The 15,973-nt window shown below is 36.2% G+C and overlaps 1 protein-coding gene across 2 annotated transcripts in view; it reads right to left on the bottom strand.

Annotated features, from left to right (window-relative positions):
• The window catches only part of LOC113232777 (PDZ domain-containing protein 8-like), a 92,002-nt gene that overhangs the window by 30,506 nt on the left and 45,523 nt on the right, over positions 1–15,973 (bottom strand). For both annotated transcript variants that reach the window (XM_026467562.1, XM_026467563.1), the window contains exons 11-14: positions 8,433–8,615; positions 5,194–5,386; positions 4,053–4,263; positions 2,952–3,117 (exon numbers count right to left, since the gene is read on the bottom strand). In XM_026467562.1, coding sequence (XP_026323347.1) covers positions 2,952–3,117; positions 4,053–4,263; positions 5,194–5,386; positions 8,433–8,615 — 753 coding nt within the window. The remainder of the gene's footprint in view (positions 1–2,951; positions 3,118–4,052; positions 4,264–5,193; positions 5,387–8,432; positions 8,616–15,973) is intronic.

Genomic DNA, 15,973 nt, shown 5'->3' with positions numbered 1-15,973 from the left:
TTTTTGAGGTTCCTCAACCAATAGACAACCAACACGTAACTATCGACGAAACCTATTGTCTAAAGCATAATAACTTTGGTAACTATAGTATGGGTAATATTGTACTAAGTCAGGAAAAAATATTAGACATATTAAAGAGACTAAACATACACAAAGGTCCAGGATACGATGGAATCCCCGCCATCTTTTTCTTGAATTGTGCAAAGGAACTGAGTGAGCCACTGACATTGTTGTTTAACAGGTCGCTTAAGTTAGGTGTTTTTCCTTCCGTGTGGAAAACAGCCCATATAATACCTCTTCACAAATCCGGTAGTAAATCTAGTTGTGAAAATTATAGACCTATTAGTATTCTATGTTGTGTTGCTAAGGTATTCGAATCGGCAGTGTACGAACATTTTTACTCCCAAGTTAAGCCGTTTATCTCCAGCAATCAGCATGGATTCGTAAGGGGCCGATCTACAGTAACTAATCTGTTGGAATATAAGGATTACTTGTGTGAGGTTTTCGCAGTTGTTGGGCAGGTTGACGCCGTGTACACCGACTTTTCAAAAGCGTTCGATAAAATAAATCACTCATTGATCTGTAAAAAATTGGCAATGTTTGGTATTCATGGAAATCTTTTGCGCTGGGTTCAATCTTACCTCAATAATAGAAGCCAACTAGTCGCTCTCAAAGGTCATAAGTCATCACCTCTTATAATTAAATCGGGCGTCCCACAGGGCTCACATCTCGGTCCATTATTTTTTATCGTTTTTATAAATGATCTGATTTATAAACTATCCAGTCCTTGTCTTCTCTATGCTGATGACTTGAAAATATACCGCATAATAAGTGAGTCGTCTGACTGCTGTGAACTACAGGGTAATATTGACACAGTTTATGAATGGTGCCAACAAAACAGTATGCACCTCAATGCTAAAAAATGTTTTGTTATAAGTTTTACTAATAAGCGTTCTAAGCGTGTGTATGACTATCGACTTAATGAACAATTATTAGATAGAAAAACTGTAGCTAAGGACCTCGGTGTGTTATTTGACAGTAAATTAACGTTTCGTGAACATTATGCATAATTAAGAGGAAAGCACTTCAATTGCTGGGCTTCATAACAAGATGCACCAAGGATTTCAAACGGGCTCAAAGTTATCTGACCGTCTATTACAGCCTTGTCCGTAGTATTTTAGAGTATGCTTGTGTCATTTGGTCTCCCTGCTACTCAGTCCACTCGAATAGTGTAGAAAGCGTTCAGAGAAAATCACTTCGGATGCTTAGTTACAAATGTGGTTATGGCCGCAGCCTCGTTGGCTATAGTGAGAGACTTGACGAATTTAAAGTGACCTCCTTAAGTGTCCGCCGTAAGAAACAGGATCTCACTTACTTGCACAAGGTTCTTCACGGTGAGATTGATTCTCCTTACCTCTTAAATAAAATAGCTCTCTCTACAAGGCGCAACCCCCGAATACCCAACAAGACGTTTTACTTGCGGGCATACAGAAATAATAATTCGTTTTACAACCCCCTTGTAAGAATGTGTCGGCTTTACAACGAAATATTTGGATTTGGACATTTTTGATCCCGGATCCAGAGTGTTTAGACGAGTAGTAAAGCAGCTTGTACTTGTATAGATTTTCACCCATTCCCTTGTCGCTTTAGTATTAAGTAAATAAGTGAATTAACAACAAATTTAACAGTAGTTCTTTCTTGTTACTATAGATTGATGTGTCAACATAAGTAGGGTTACAATCTAGTACTGAACTTTGTTATATCATATTTAATTTGTATCAATGTAATTTGATTGTTATCTGTTTTGTTGTCCATATAATAAATAAATAAATAAATACGATCCTACAAATCGATACAACCTAAAAATGGCTTTGGTTGATTCCGCATATCAGTGAAACTGTTGAATTAATCACTTTGGAAAATAAATATAGTAAAATTGATGATATACACTGATTACTATACGGTGTGAAAACACGGTTCCAAAAACTATTCATGATAGAAAAAAAACACAATCTTACCTCCACTTACCTAATGTTACAAGAAAACCGCCGTAGTCAATAGGATTTTTGCAGTACGGGAAAAATTTATGTTCAAGCTGAGGTAATTTCGATTCTTAAGCAAATACCGTATACATTGGCAGTTTCAAGTTTGTTTTGTTTTTGAATAAATTGTATAATTGGATGGGAATTAATCTACTTTAATTTAAGATAGAACGTTAAGTAAAAGGTTATTGCTCTTTAGAATTGTCCATTTCGCACCCTTAGTAATATAAGGGCACAATCCAAAAAAAGTAGATTTTTGGGAAATCGCGTATAGATTCTAGATTCCTACATTACACCTATTTTTTCAAATAACATGCTTATTATTTAAGTTATAAATATGAAATTTGGCAGATTTGTTCTTTGATAAATGTATTATAAATAGCAATAAAAAAAAATAATATAAATAAATTCCATAAGTTTCAAGCAAGTTAAAAAAAACACTTTCAAGTTAGACCCATATAGTACAAAAAATATAACAGAAATATGGAGCTATATAAGTTTGATCCCATTTATTATTTAAGTCCCTATCAATTCCCAAATTTCCCAAAAATCTACTTTTTTTGGATTGTGCCCTTATATTACTAAGGGTGCGATTTGTTTTCGCATTTGGTCGGTTCGATTCTCAGATTAGACAAGCAAATTTCAAGTCTTTCAATACAATATTACATACTTTTTAAAATAAAATTATCTTTCTGTGAAGGAAATTATTCCATCTACAATATTTTATTTTATTTAAATTATTTAAAGTATTTCCCTCCGTGTCCTATAAACGAGGGAATGCTATGGGTATTGGAACGTCCTATATATTACCGACAACGTGTTACTGAATTAAGAAATTCAGCCGTAATCAACGTGACGAGTGTAACATGCGTCATGGAATAATCCAATTAATGAGATTGGGGTGTTTACCCATCCATGAGAATCCACGGCTAAGGCAGCGCGTACAGTTCCCGGCCCTCCGTTCCATTGTAACCTGGTTATTTCAACCAGCCGCACAGTTAATCTGCCGTGTGGTACAGGACCGTCCTCTACATCAGTACTACCCGGTTCTGATTTTGGGAAGAATGGTTTATACCTGTAATGAAATATAGCATTGACTTGTCAATGAAATATAGAATAGATAATAAGCAAAGATCGGAATTAAAGGAGTTAGTCTACCTGATAGTATAGTACATATCTAGGAGCAGTAGAGCTCCTTGTGAAAGAGTTCATCCAGGGAAGTACTGCCACCTCACATATTTCTGCCGCCAAACAGTAATGTGAGCATTACTGCGTTCCGGTTTTTAAGGGTAAGGGTGCTGGTGAAATTACAGACACATGGGACTTTTCAACTTATGTCTCAGGGTGACGGGCGCAGTGGCAGTGCCCCTCAGATCTTTGCGATTTAAAGCTCTGAGTGGTACTACAACTGTTATGGACTGACGTGTCGTTTACCATCAGGCGCACGATTTGTTCGTCCCATCACTTATTACCATTAAAAAAATACTAGTTAATCTACGAAATGTCCATACTAAGAAAACGTTCATAAAGTATGACATACCCATTTCGTCATCAATGCGTATAAAATTTATTTTTTTACTGTTTATTTTCTAAAGACGAAAATATAGGTGGTAACTTGTTTATTTTTTAAACGGCTAAAGTATTTAAATACGTAAGTACCCATAGAAACACAAGTACATAAAATATTATTTTGAAATATTATCATTTGTAGCAAATGCTAAAAAGGAAACCATAATAAATTAAACAAATTTTTATGAATAATATGCATATTCAAATATAATCAGTTCCTAGACGTCTCGGGATTTGTAGAAGAAAATGTCCACGTTATTCTTTAGATTAGCTAAAGTAACTCGTTCTATTCCGATCGCTGATAATAAGTAAGAATATTTTAGCTTTCTTTTGAGTAGAGCTAGAAGATGTACTATCTATAGATTTTTCTTGTCTATCGTAACTCGTAAAAGAACACCTTGTGTCTATATGTATGCGTATATAGTACTTAAGAACAATTACCGTATTTTATAATTCGGCAGGGTATGCCTTTGTGCAACAGCTCGTCTGATATGTGCAGCAACGATGGACGCCAGTCTCGGCTTGAGTTGCCTTCCCTGAAACCGCCCACGGACGCGGAGTTCAAGTTTCGGTGGTGACTCGAAGGCCAGCGCCCAGTGTGTGTAAGGGTTACGACGAAACATTACTCGCACATTACCACTTAGACTTTCCACTGAAAAAAAAATAATACGCAAGGTTATTTGTAAAATACTAATAACTATTATAAACAACAACTTTTGTTCCATGACTTTTTATAAAATCTAATAAATTTACCAAAAATAAACTTTTAAAGTTTTGTTGAACTATCTGACACTTTTTATATATGTATTTGGTAGTAATTTCAAACGTGCAAGCAACCACCTCGACGATATCCCACCCCCGCTCCGTGTTTTGCAATGGACTGGTAGGTATTCACGCTAGCGCTTTCTTTTGTTCCCGTACAGAGTTATCATCGTTTAGAGCATTCTATTTAAATATTTTTGTACGAATGTAGAATCTGATGAATTGATTGTTAGCAATATAGTCCTGAGAGGTTCTTAGTATTTTACAGATCATTCTGTATAAATATTTATACAAAGATCGAATAGTGGCTGGATTGGAACCATCGTCTTCTAACAAACCGTGCCAGACGCTATGCTAACTAAGCCACGGAACGAACGAGCGGTGATTACTAATTTTTCTATGCGCTTGTTGCAGATCTTTGTTTCGGGTTTTTAACGACTTTTTGCCGTAACACCGTCTGTGAGAATATATATTTACATACTTTTTCACTCAGCAATTATTTTTCTAAGTGTTCGCTCTTTGTATCAATAATTATAACAAAGTAATGGAGTAATTTCACAAAAAACCAAATAAATAATTATCATGGTGGTGAAACATCTTAACATTCTATAAAATTAATTACAACCCGTATAGTTAAATTGTTTTTAAAGTATGGAACAGTATTCAGATGACAACGAATTTCAACAGTGAGATAACCATCCCGAGAAGGAGAAAAGAAAAGCAAGAAATAAAATACTCCAACTAAATTATCATTTCAGTTATATCATCGATTCAATTTTGTAATTAAAACAAACCCAAGAACATTGCACATGCGACGCACCTGTGATAGAAATATTAGCTATCTTCCCAAGCAACATCACAGCATCCACGTCAATCCGGAAATTCCCATCATATGCTAAGTCGAACTTGACGTCGAGAGAGTGAAGCCGTGCGCCATCTTCTTCCAGCTCACCGCTTAGCAAACGGAGGTTTGTTATACTCGGAAACTCACTGCCCACTTCCAGGGATCGTAACTGAATATACAAAATAGAATTTGCATATCATATTAAATCAAACAATAATAATAAATCTTTACTACGGACAGCAATGATCCATGAAGTGTTAGTAACAATAAACTTATAATTAGGTTAGTACTTAGTTTAACTGCCTCTGTGGCCAAACGGTTACCATGCCTGACACGCAGAGGTCCCAGGTTCGATTCCCGGGCCGGGAGATATATTTGTATGGCCTACATTTATTTCTCTCGTGAGTTTGGGTGTAATTTGTGGTTGTCTATGTGTGTGTCCATGGCACCCGCGACACAGGGTTTCCCTAGTGCGAGGCTATTGTGAGTGTGTGCGTTATTATTATTATTATAATTCTACTACGGATTGTGTTCTCATTATTAAATGCCGCTTCATGGGGCACTCACTCCTAGCCACGAGATTCTTTAGGAGGCTGTTGCTGCTGCCACGTGTTTTGTTTAATAAAAACGCCGAATTTTTCTGTAAGAGTGCCACGAAGCTGTCGACGTGAGCTTCAGCAAACATGGCAGACGCATTTCATAACCGTGGCAGCTGCAGTAGCGTCCTGAAGACGATATCATACTGCGTGTGCAGGGCCCTGAGCGAGCTTTAGGCAAGCTGGCTCACAGGACAGGGCATCCGCGTACAGTAATATGTAAATCGATATCTCCAATGACACTACGCCAATTTTATTTTTTGGTTATTTTCTGTTGTTTTTGTAAACCGCCATATTTATTTACTAATATTATGCTCCCCGAATTTTGTGGAAAAAATAAAGAAACAAAAAACACAATTCAAAAAAGAAACAGAAAAACTTATTTTGTGAAAAAAAAAACAAAAAATAAAAACAGAACAGATCCAAAAATTAAGATGGCGTATTGTTCATTGGAGGTATCGAAATGCAAATAAGAAAATTTAATGATTATGAGACACAAAGGTCAGAGACTTTTTCACTTATAGTTAGCCTATGTAGGGGAGCGTGGAGGAATGGGAACCTACTAAGGAAAATTGACAATAAAAGTCATATCGAGTTCTTAGGTTTTCGCGATTGTTACACATAGGAAATGAAACTATTTTTCCGGATTTAAATCGCGGATATTTGTTTTTTCAAACAAACCGACGTTTCGGGCCCTTTACAGGTCCCATCAATCGTAACCGCTTCACATATACTAGATAAGCACAGAAAAAATATGAAACTAAAATATTTGGTTAAAAAATAAAAAATTAAACCATGTCATTCGCTCTCATTACCCCACAGTGGGAAATGGGAGCCGATAAGAATCCCCTATGTCAAATGGAAGCCACTATAATCAGGCTGAAAAAAAATAAATTAAAGTAATAAAATATTCATGTTAAAAAGTAATGAAAATAAACAAGAAAGTGTTAAAGGAATATCCAGTGAATATTGTAAGGGGACAAGGACAGCCAAACAGCTCTCATTATCCGCGTAACATCGAATTGAAAACGGAATAAAACTGTAAAAACATTTCTATTTTTATTGTGATTTCAAGCATAACTTCTAAAATTTGATAGATATGGTGACAAAGCTAGTGTAAATACAATGTAGTACCTATCTATGCATTTTAGTGCTTATCTGGGATGATGAAATTTAGCAAATTTTATAAGCGCGGAGCAAAAAACACACGACCATCTCATACGACTAAACGCGGGGTTCTACGGGGACGCACACGGGACTCGAACCTTGTCGAACGTTAGCGAAACCATAGGAATGCCGTTTGCACAAATACGAGCATTGGGAAAGTCCAGTTTAACACCGCTCTCATTACCCGCGGGCTCCCAATAACCCACGTTCCCCTACAGTCTTACTGCTGGGCATAGGCCTCCTCTCACAATGAGAGGGTTTGCGCTGTAGTTCCCACGCGGTCCAATGTGGACTGGGAATTTCACACACTTCATTAAATAGCTTCGCAGATGTGTGCAGGTTTCGTCACGATGTTTTCTTCACCGAAAAGTACATGGTAAATTTTAAATTAAATTTTGCACACAAATTCCGAAAATTCAGAGGTGCAAGCTCGTATTCGATTCGAACTCACGATCTACTGCTTGAGAGGCAATAGGTCAAACCATTAGGCTACCACGGCTTACAATAACCCTCTAAGCAGAATAATAATCTATCCTAAAAGAAATCCCGCCTCGTGTAGTGCCCGGCTCGAAAGTTCCCATAAATAAGAGGATACTAATTAATGATATTTATCTGACTTCGACATAACCACGAAATAAAGAATTCATGTCTTTAATTAGTTAATTAATCTTTCCCGCAGCAAAGTCTTTCGTGGAAAACATCTTTAACCAACACCACAGAGACCGACTCCATTTATTAATAGAACTTCTTCGAAATTATTGAGTGTCTGATATTTTCCCAGTGGAGCGCCCATTATCGAGCACAAGTTTGTCAAGAGAAATTGATCCCTACTTAAAACTAGTATACCAAGTGTTATAAATATGAAATAAAGCTGGAAGGAGGAACTTTTGTCAGTTTTTTATAATGGTATAACAAGAATAAGACATCGTGACCTTTTGACTTTTTTCTTCGTCCTTATATATATTTCATATTTCGATAGGACATCAAAACTGTTTTTCGCAGGGTTTCGAATATGCTAGTATTTGGGAGATTTTAGGAAAACGAGATCCAATATTCAAGGGCCAAAATTACATAGTTTTGAAAGGAGATGTACACTTGTACTAAATCCTGCTCAAAGTAAATTAAAATTTAAAGCAACAAGTCACATTAAAACCTATGTGGATACTTGAGTGATTTTCAGATTAGTTTTCTCTAGCTAATTTCGGTGGCAATTTTTATTATTTAAATATTCTAGAATAATATCACGAAGTATAATTTAATATTAGAGTGTAGTAACCTGAAAATATTATTTAATATTCATGATAATATATTCGACTACTTAAATACGTATAGTAAAATAATACGTATAATAAAAATTACCACCAAAATTAGGTAGACAAATTGAACTTGAAAATTACCACAAATTACATATTATGGACTATAGAAATGTTATTACCTGTATATGATACTTACCGTAAGTGATTCAAATATCTTTCCAGAAGAAGTCTTCGTGAGCAGCTCGGCGAGCTCGGTAGCCATGCGACGTCTGAGCCAGCGAGTATCGGCCGTGCTTTGTTGGAAGATGAACTGCAGCATGGCATTAAGAGCACCTTCGGGGGTTGACCCTGCGCCTCTACTTAATTCGTGCAGTATTTCCTGTAGAAGGAAATCATCTCTTTTATACAAGCACTATGTATTATGTATTTCAGTACCAGTAGAGACCTCCTTACATCGTCATCCCACCTTTTTATCGCCTTTCTCCGGTCCCTGACCACTCGTATTTAAATTTAAATTTTCAATTGTTCCATAGCTCTTTTACCTCGCATTCTGATTTTATTTCGTTCCACCGTCACTCCCTGTTCGATCGCGACAGCGTACGGAGCTGGTTAAAATTCAATCGCGTCTAATATTGATTCCTTTACTAATTTTATAATCACTAGTAATCTAAATTAATTTCGGCGTGCCACAGGGTGGTGTCTTGGGGCCTACTTTGTTCCTATGTTATATAAACGACCTTTGTAAACTAAAAATTGAAAACTGTAATATAATCTCATATGCCGATGATACCACTTTCACCTTCCATGGTTCCATGATACTTGGGAATCGGTTTACCTGTTTACTCAACATGGTTTTGATCATGTGTGTTGGCTGACAACTCCTAGTACATTACTATCTCTATTCGTAATTATACATCACCTTCTAGTAATCAGCTAAACATCATCGCTCACTCATGTTTTTCGCATCTGTCCCCTGCAAACTGCTTGTCCACAAATTCTCAAAACACAATTTATCAAATATCTTGGAGTAACTATTGACTGTAACCTGAACTTTTATGAACATATTAAAGCTTTGTCACGGAGAGTTAGCTCTCTTTTGTTTTCAAACAACTGAGACACGTGGCAGATGGCAATCTCATGAAAATGGTTTATTTCTCACTGTGTTAATCGCTTCTGATGTACTGCATATCTGCTTGGGGTGGTTTGTCTAAAACATTTATGTTGGAGGTTGAACGTGCGCAAAGAATGTCTTAAAGACTAGTAATTTTAAACCTCGACTCTATCCTACGTCATCTTTATATGAAGAATGTGGAGTTCTAACTGTGTAAAATTATTTATCCTAGCTTCTGTTGTCAGGCAACATCAGTATATTGAATACCCCTTAGGGGGGAAAATAATCCTAATAGACGGGAGTAAATGGTATGTGGTCATTATTAGGGCAGAACTTCTTTCAATAACAAATTTTATTTGTATCAAGATGGTAGGTAGAGATAAAGCCAATAAATTATTTCATATTTACCACACACGCTTACGTACCTATATAAATTTTGTTTATATTATTAGTATTTTAATCTCTAGTTAAGTATTATTGTCTATGTAAGTAAGTATTTTTGTTCTTTTTATAGTTTGTTTGTTAAGTGTATTTAATACTTTATATTTATCATCATTACGTTAGGAAGTGTTTTATAATAATGTACCTGTTTTCTATATATACCTTTTGTGGTTACAGCCTTACTTCTTTGTTACCTTTTCTTTCCTTAACCGACTTGAAATAAATTTGTGGACCTGAAGTTTAATGCCGTGAACCTGGTCACGGTTTGTTAGGATTACAACCCTTTCAATCCCTGTTCGGGCGCCAGTGACAGGGTGTGAAAGAGTTCGTCCTGGGAAGTGTTAGTGTTGGAAGGTAGGTAGTGGTGAAAGAACAGGCACATGGGAATTGTCAACTTTATGTCTTTCAGTGGCGGGTGCGGTGGCAGTGCCGTTCATATTTTCGGGATAAAAGCTCTGAGCGACACTGCAACTTGGTATTATAAAAAAAAAACCTTTTGATGACGTACTAAGATCATATATCTTACTTAGTTACAACTGACATAACTTGAATGAGACATACAGGTACGGCTTTTCGATAAAGGCGAAGGCGAAATTATGGAACAGATGACATCAAACCGGAAGAAAAGGGGTCAGAAAGTCGTTAACAAACTTTTTCATAAAATCTCGAATCTCAGTCAAAGTTGGACGACTCAGAGTGCACGCCAACCACAGACGAGTCTTTCCCCTTCATTAGTTGAGGTGACGTGATACGAATAACTTCAGTAAATGTTATATTATGTTATATTTGACAGTTTCGTGTGACACATCGTGCAGCGCACCTAGCGGCCACAAGAAGAATTACTACGAATAAAATTACGCGGGCGCTAGCGACTAACATCGCTTTAACTCGTAGTAGCGTGTCCTCGATGTGGTTGAGGTACAGATGTAGTAATACAGCACTTGAACAAAGTTTGACAGATCGCTACAAAAATATATTGCCATTAATTTTATACGATATCCTGTTGTACGAGTAATATGTTACTGGTTGTTTATTAATTGAATAACCAAAAATATAATAAGACATTCGGCTAAATTTGAAGACCTCATAACTCCGTTTTTGGACGAAAGCCATTTTTCTCTTCTAGCGCTATATCGGGTAATTAAAGTTAAATTATAATTTGTAGACCCTTTTTTAGTTATAAAATAAAAGTATGAGTCATAGATTTAATATAGTTATTTCTAGTAATTCTGTTTTTTATGTCTACTCAAAAGTTGATATTAATCGAGATTACGAGGTTTACGAATTTCGCCGAGACACACAGTGTCACTATTTAAAATCACTTCAAAATAAAAGATAAATACGTGAATAACTATAAAAACAATATGAACTCCTTTACCTTGGCCGAAAACTTCAAATTTATTTATAATACCATTTATTTGAGGCAAACGTAATCCATAATAATATACACAGGTCCATGAACACTTGCGCAAAAAAGAAAACAAAAAATGTTGATTGCTATTTTCTATTTTATACAGTATTGTTAAGGAACGAGTAAAATTATTCAAACATCAGTGAGTGAATAACGGAAAATAATAGAGCAATTTAGGCGTTAGGTGTATTTGTTTGCTAGGCGAAAATTAGAGTAACTGTAAGCCATTAAAGGCCCAATTTCGTGAGGCCCATCCTTGCTAACGATCGTTGACGTCATCAGGAGCACATACAAGCAACCAAAAGTAAAGCAAACATTACAGCAACCCTATCGAGCTTACGTAATATTGACTGTAGTGAAATAATACGGTATTTTAACAGTGTCGCGAATGAAGTACTTTTGAATATTATTAAAAAGTAAACGTAAAGTAATATAGTAAAAAAAGACGTACGTGAAAATTATAACAGACACCCACGCGAATTACCTTGTCTCAAGGAAAGTGTCTGTACTATGTGTAGCAGAAAAGAATTGCCTGTCTCAAGGAAAGTGTCTGTACTATGTGCAGCAGAAAAGAATAATTCACTCCGGGACACTACCATAGTAAATAAGACAACTAGTGTAAACAAGACAAGTAATGTAGTACCATAGTAAATAACACAAGTAGTGTGTACAAATGTAGCATCGCGGCTATGTGTGCACGCCCGTTCGCCGCGTACGCAGAATGTACGGACGCACACATTCGTACAATCTTGTGGTGCACTCGCGTTGCGGTTGCCACACGCGCCATTCATAATGGAATTGAAGCATTCCTTCGGTATTATAAAAATTACTTCAAATAGTAGATGTGTTTATTATTGTCTTTATGGATGTTTGTACGTACAAGAGTGCCTAAAATTCAGAATTCTGAACAATTCTGATCATAAAATCATTTCATTTCCATTTCATAATCATATCCCATATTCGAGATACGAATCTGCTATACTACGAGTATATATGCGAATAAAGATTATTTGAATATAACACGATAATATTGTGATGAACGCTTTAATTTTTCAAATAACGTTTACAACCTGTACGTAGAACTAAAATAATAATCTGACAACCCTACCCTCCGAGTGAAGTATATGCAATGACGCGCCGTACAGGAGGAAGTTGCATTACTTTTCTTACTACTACTTTATACCATGTCATTACCAACACTCAGACCAGAGTCAATTTACAAATGTTCAAATTGTTCCTCTCGGGATCGCACCCGGTGTTAACGTACTAGGAAGCGACAACAAAACACTGCAGTGTCCAGTGCACTGGATTAAGATTGACTGTGATTTGTTCAGCTTATTCACATCTTCTTCTTATTTTAAAGGTAGTCTCTTATCGGTGGAGTAATCGCATCTTTTTTAATACCAGTGACGGGACGAACAAGTCGTGCGCCTAGTGGTAAGTGACACGCCTGTCCATAACATTTGCAGTGCCATTCACAGCTTTTTAATCGCAAAGATCTTATGGGCACTGCCACTGTGTCCACCACCCTGAGACATAAGTTGACAAGGCCCATGTGCCTGTAATTTCACCAGCACCAGTTCTTTATATAAAAAAGTTATAATAATAATAATTATTATTGGTACAAAGATCGAACAAACAGAAAAGATAAGAAGGGCCCAAAGTTCAAAGTGTCAAGCTTGACGTGCTCTTGACTGTACCTTAGTATCGGTCCCATTCCGGTAACCGATTTGTAGAATAGATGTAACTATTTTTCCGGATTTAAATCGCGTATATTAGTTTTTTCAAACAAATATACGCGAAGGGCCCGAAACGTCGGTTTGTTTGAAAAAAACAAATATACGCGATTTAAATCCGGAAAAATAGTTTCATTTCCTAAATAGATGTAATTCTACGAACTTTTGAGGTCGGTTTTTTAGTACTCTGTACTGAGTTTATGTATTGTATTAAACATAGCACGTAAGAAAAACTTACTGTATTACATATAGAACATTAATATGGATCATAATCTGAAATAAATCATTCTATTCTATTCAGTTCGAAACTTCGAAAGGAACATCAATGTAACGTAACAACTTTAATGGCGTCACAGACGTAATATAAATCGTTTTGCTAACAAGGACGGTGCGCCCTCCCACCACTGACTTTATTCATATCTCTGGAATTGAAAGGATATATTGAAAAAGAAATTTCAATTCATTTTAAGTATATTCATATGAATTGAATGATGTAATAAATATTTTTAAATAATATAGGTGCTCAGTTGTGAATATATTAAAGGTCGCGGTGTCGTGCTAAAATGGCCACGTAATTAGGTATACATTTCCCTGGTGATCTCATCAGGTGAGTTAATTTATACGTGAAAACCTTTCGAGTATCCACTTAAAAGTTACTTGGAAACGAGTTATCTACGCTCATTATTTTACTTTCTTGGGTAACGGGGAATTATGACGTATTTGAAAATTTTTTTAACAGGACGATTTTAGCTCTTCGGCCGCGTATACGAAACCGGGGATTCGTAACCAGTTGCTTTAGTACTTGTATTATGAATCCAGGACGCCTGTTGTATATATGTTATATGTACACACGCCAGCACATCAAGCTATATATTGACGTATCTTGTTCCGTTGCACTGGAGGCGATTTTCGAAAAAAAATGTGTAGTCTGATGTGCCGTTGTCCGTACATTGACCATCCTTTTTTGTTTTGTTTGTTAATGTCATTACATTCTCTACATTAAGAAAAATACAATCAAAGAATATATTTTAAGTATTGAAATAAATACACTATGTATTGAATATTCATATACATAACGTAGATAATAATATATACTGTATAATACTTATGTACTTTGGTATGAAATATCTCAGTGCAGAGTACTAAAAAACCGATTTCTAAAGTTCGTTGAATTACATCTATTTGCCAAGTTTTATTGAAATCGGTTACCGGAAAGTGTGCGGAACCAGATTTAGAAATGTTTGTGTCCCCAAATAGATAATCGGGAATTGAACCCGCATCCTCCTCATCTAGTGCGCAGTGTTAACCAGTGCGCCACTCAGGTCGTCTAACAAATGATGAAAGGATAATGAAGAAATACTTAGGAGTTGAAGAAATGTTTCTCGACATGTCGTTTGTAAGAACAAGATAACTGAGGTAATCCCTTTTCCAACAGAAAATAATCATCTAAATAGGTTCATAAATGTCGGAATAACCGCGTAACATGCTTAACAAACAAAAATACAGTACAATTCAGGAGATTACCACCTCCTCGTTTTTGAGTCGGTTAAAAATAAATATATATAGTTACCTCTACCACTACCTGTGACGCGAGGGAACAAAAATATTTGATTAAAAATCCAAAAACGCGTTCAGAAATTGTATTCTAAATTTTTTTTTACTTTTAAACTAATAATACAGGCGTTTCTCTACCTATACACATTATTACGGTAGAGGTAAACAATTCTTAACTATATGAAAAAACAAAGAATAAGCTTTGTAATTCAAAAAGGCTGTGACAGAGAAATAAGGGAAAATTGCCTTTTATACCCAATGGATTTACAAAGCGGAAATATTAAACAGAAGGGAATTTTGACATATTAACGAGCCCTCCTTGGTTACTTCTACAGAACGTATTTATAAAATTGTTTTTGGACGTAAAATTATTTTAAATGTCATTCACGCTATGTGTCTTAGCGAGGTTTATACATACATTACGAAGCCTCAGGGCGCGTGTATACGCTAAGAAATTCGTCGTGTCTGCAACAGAAAAGGCGAGAATGGCCTTATACACGACAAGAATTTTGTCGGATCTAGCCACGAAAATATATCGTATCTGTTGCAGACAAGAAAATGATGAGTATGTACACGATACGAATGCTTTCAGGCAGACGTGTGTAGGGTAAACGTGTCAGTGCACTTCCAGGTAGCTGTCGTTTTACTACCGACTGTGTTAGGAAATATGTTGACTACTAATTTAAAAAAATGGTGATTGCAAATTATATGTATAGAATATTAAATATTTCTCTCCATGCCACAAAAGTACGTTTAGACAACGTACTTCTACGTCTTTATAAATCTCTAAGGTTTTGTCCCATAATACGGGTCGTTCCTCTACTAAACTTATAAGTAAATCATGCATTTTATTAGTCGCAATAAAATTAGTGGTGCAACGTGCAACAGTGGTACTTTGCAACACCAGTTCACGGACATAAATGGTCGTTTACTGACAATGTGCCCCATACAATAACGGCAGAGTGTGTCGAGCTGGGTGTAGACGAGATTTTTTCTTGTCCGGCGCCGAGGCTGTGTACACAGTTCGTGTGTAGAAACGACACGAATTTTTGCATAGACCCAGCGCCTTTTCTTAGCGTGTACACGCGCCATAAAGGTTTGACCCACAGCTTCTTAAGCATATGCCGTGAGTTTTTCGGAATATATGTTCGAAATTTAATTTGAAATTTACCATGGGCTTGTCTGTGAAAGAAAATGTCGGGATGAAATTTGCACGTCGAAGATTCACAACCCTCGGAAAACGTGTGAAATCCCCTACCCGCACTGGATCAGCGTGGAGGACTATTCCTGAACCCTCGTAGGGTCGTAAGAATAGCAAGAATCTAATTATTTTTCTAAGTATAGTTCAGAATAAGGTGGTTTGCATTAATATTTTAAGACCCCCATTATATGGATGATACCTCGTTACTATCGATCGTCGCGACAATCACATCGATCCGTTGCTATTCCCCTGGCGTTCAAGTTAATCGTTAACGACAGAAACA

This window comes from Hyposmocoma kahamanoa, unplaced genomic scaffold (assembly GCF_003589595.1).
Source record: "Hyposmocoma kahamanoa isolate Upper Pololo Valley unplaced genomic scaffold, ASM358959v1 78, whole genome shotgun sequence".
Lineage (NCBI taxonomy): Eukaryota > Metazoa > Arthropoda > Insecta > Lepidoptera > Cosmopterigidae > Hyposmocoma > Hyposmocoma kahamanoa.
The sequence above is the reverse complement of the archived record's forward strand: the minus strand, read 5'-3'. Positions and strand labels throughout refer to the sequence as shown.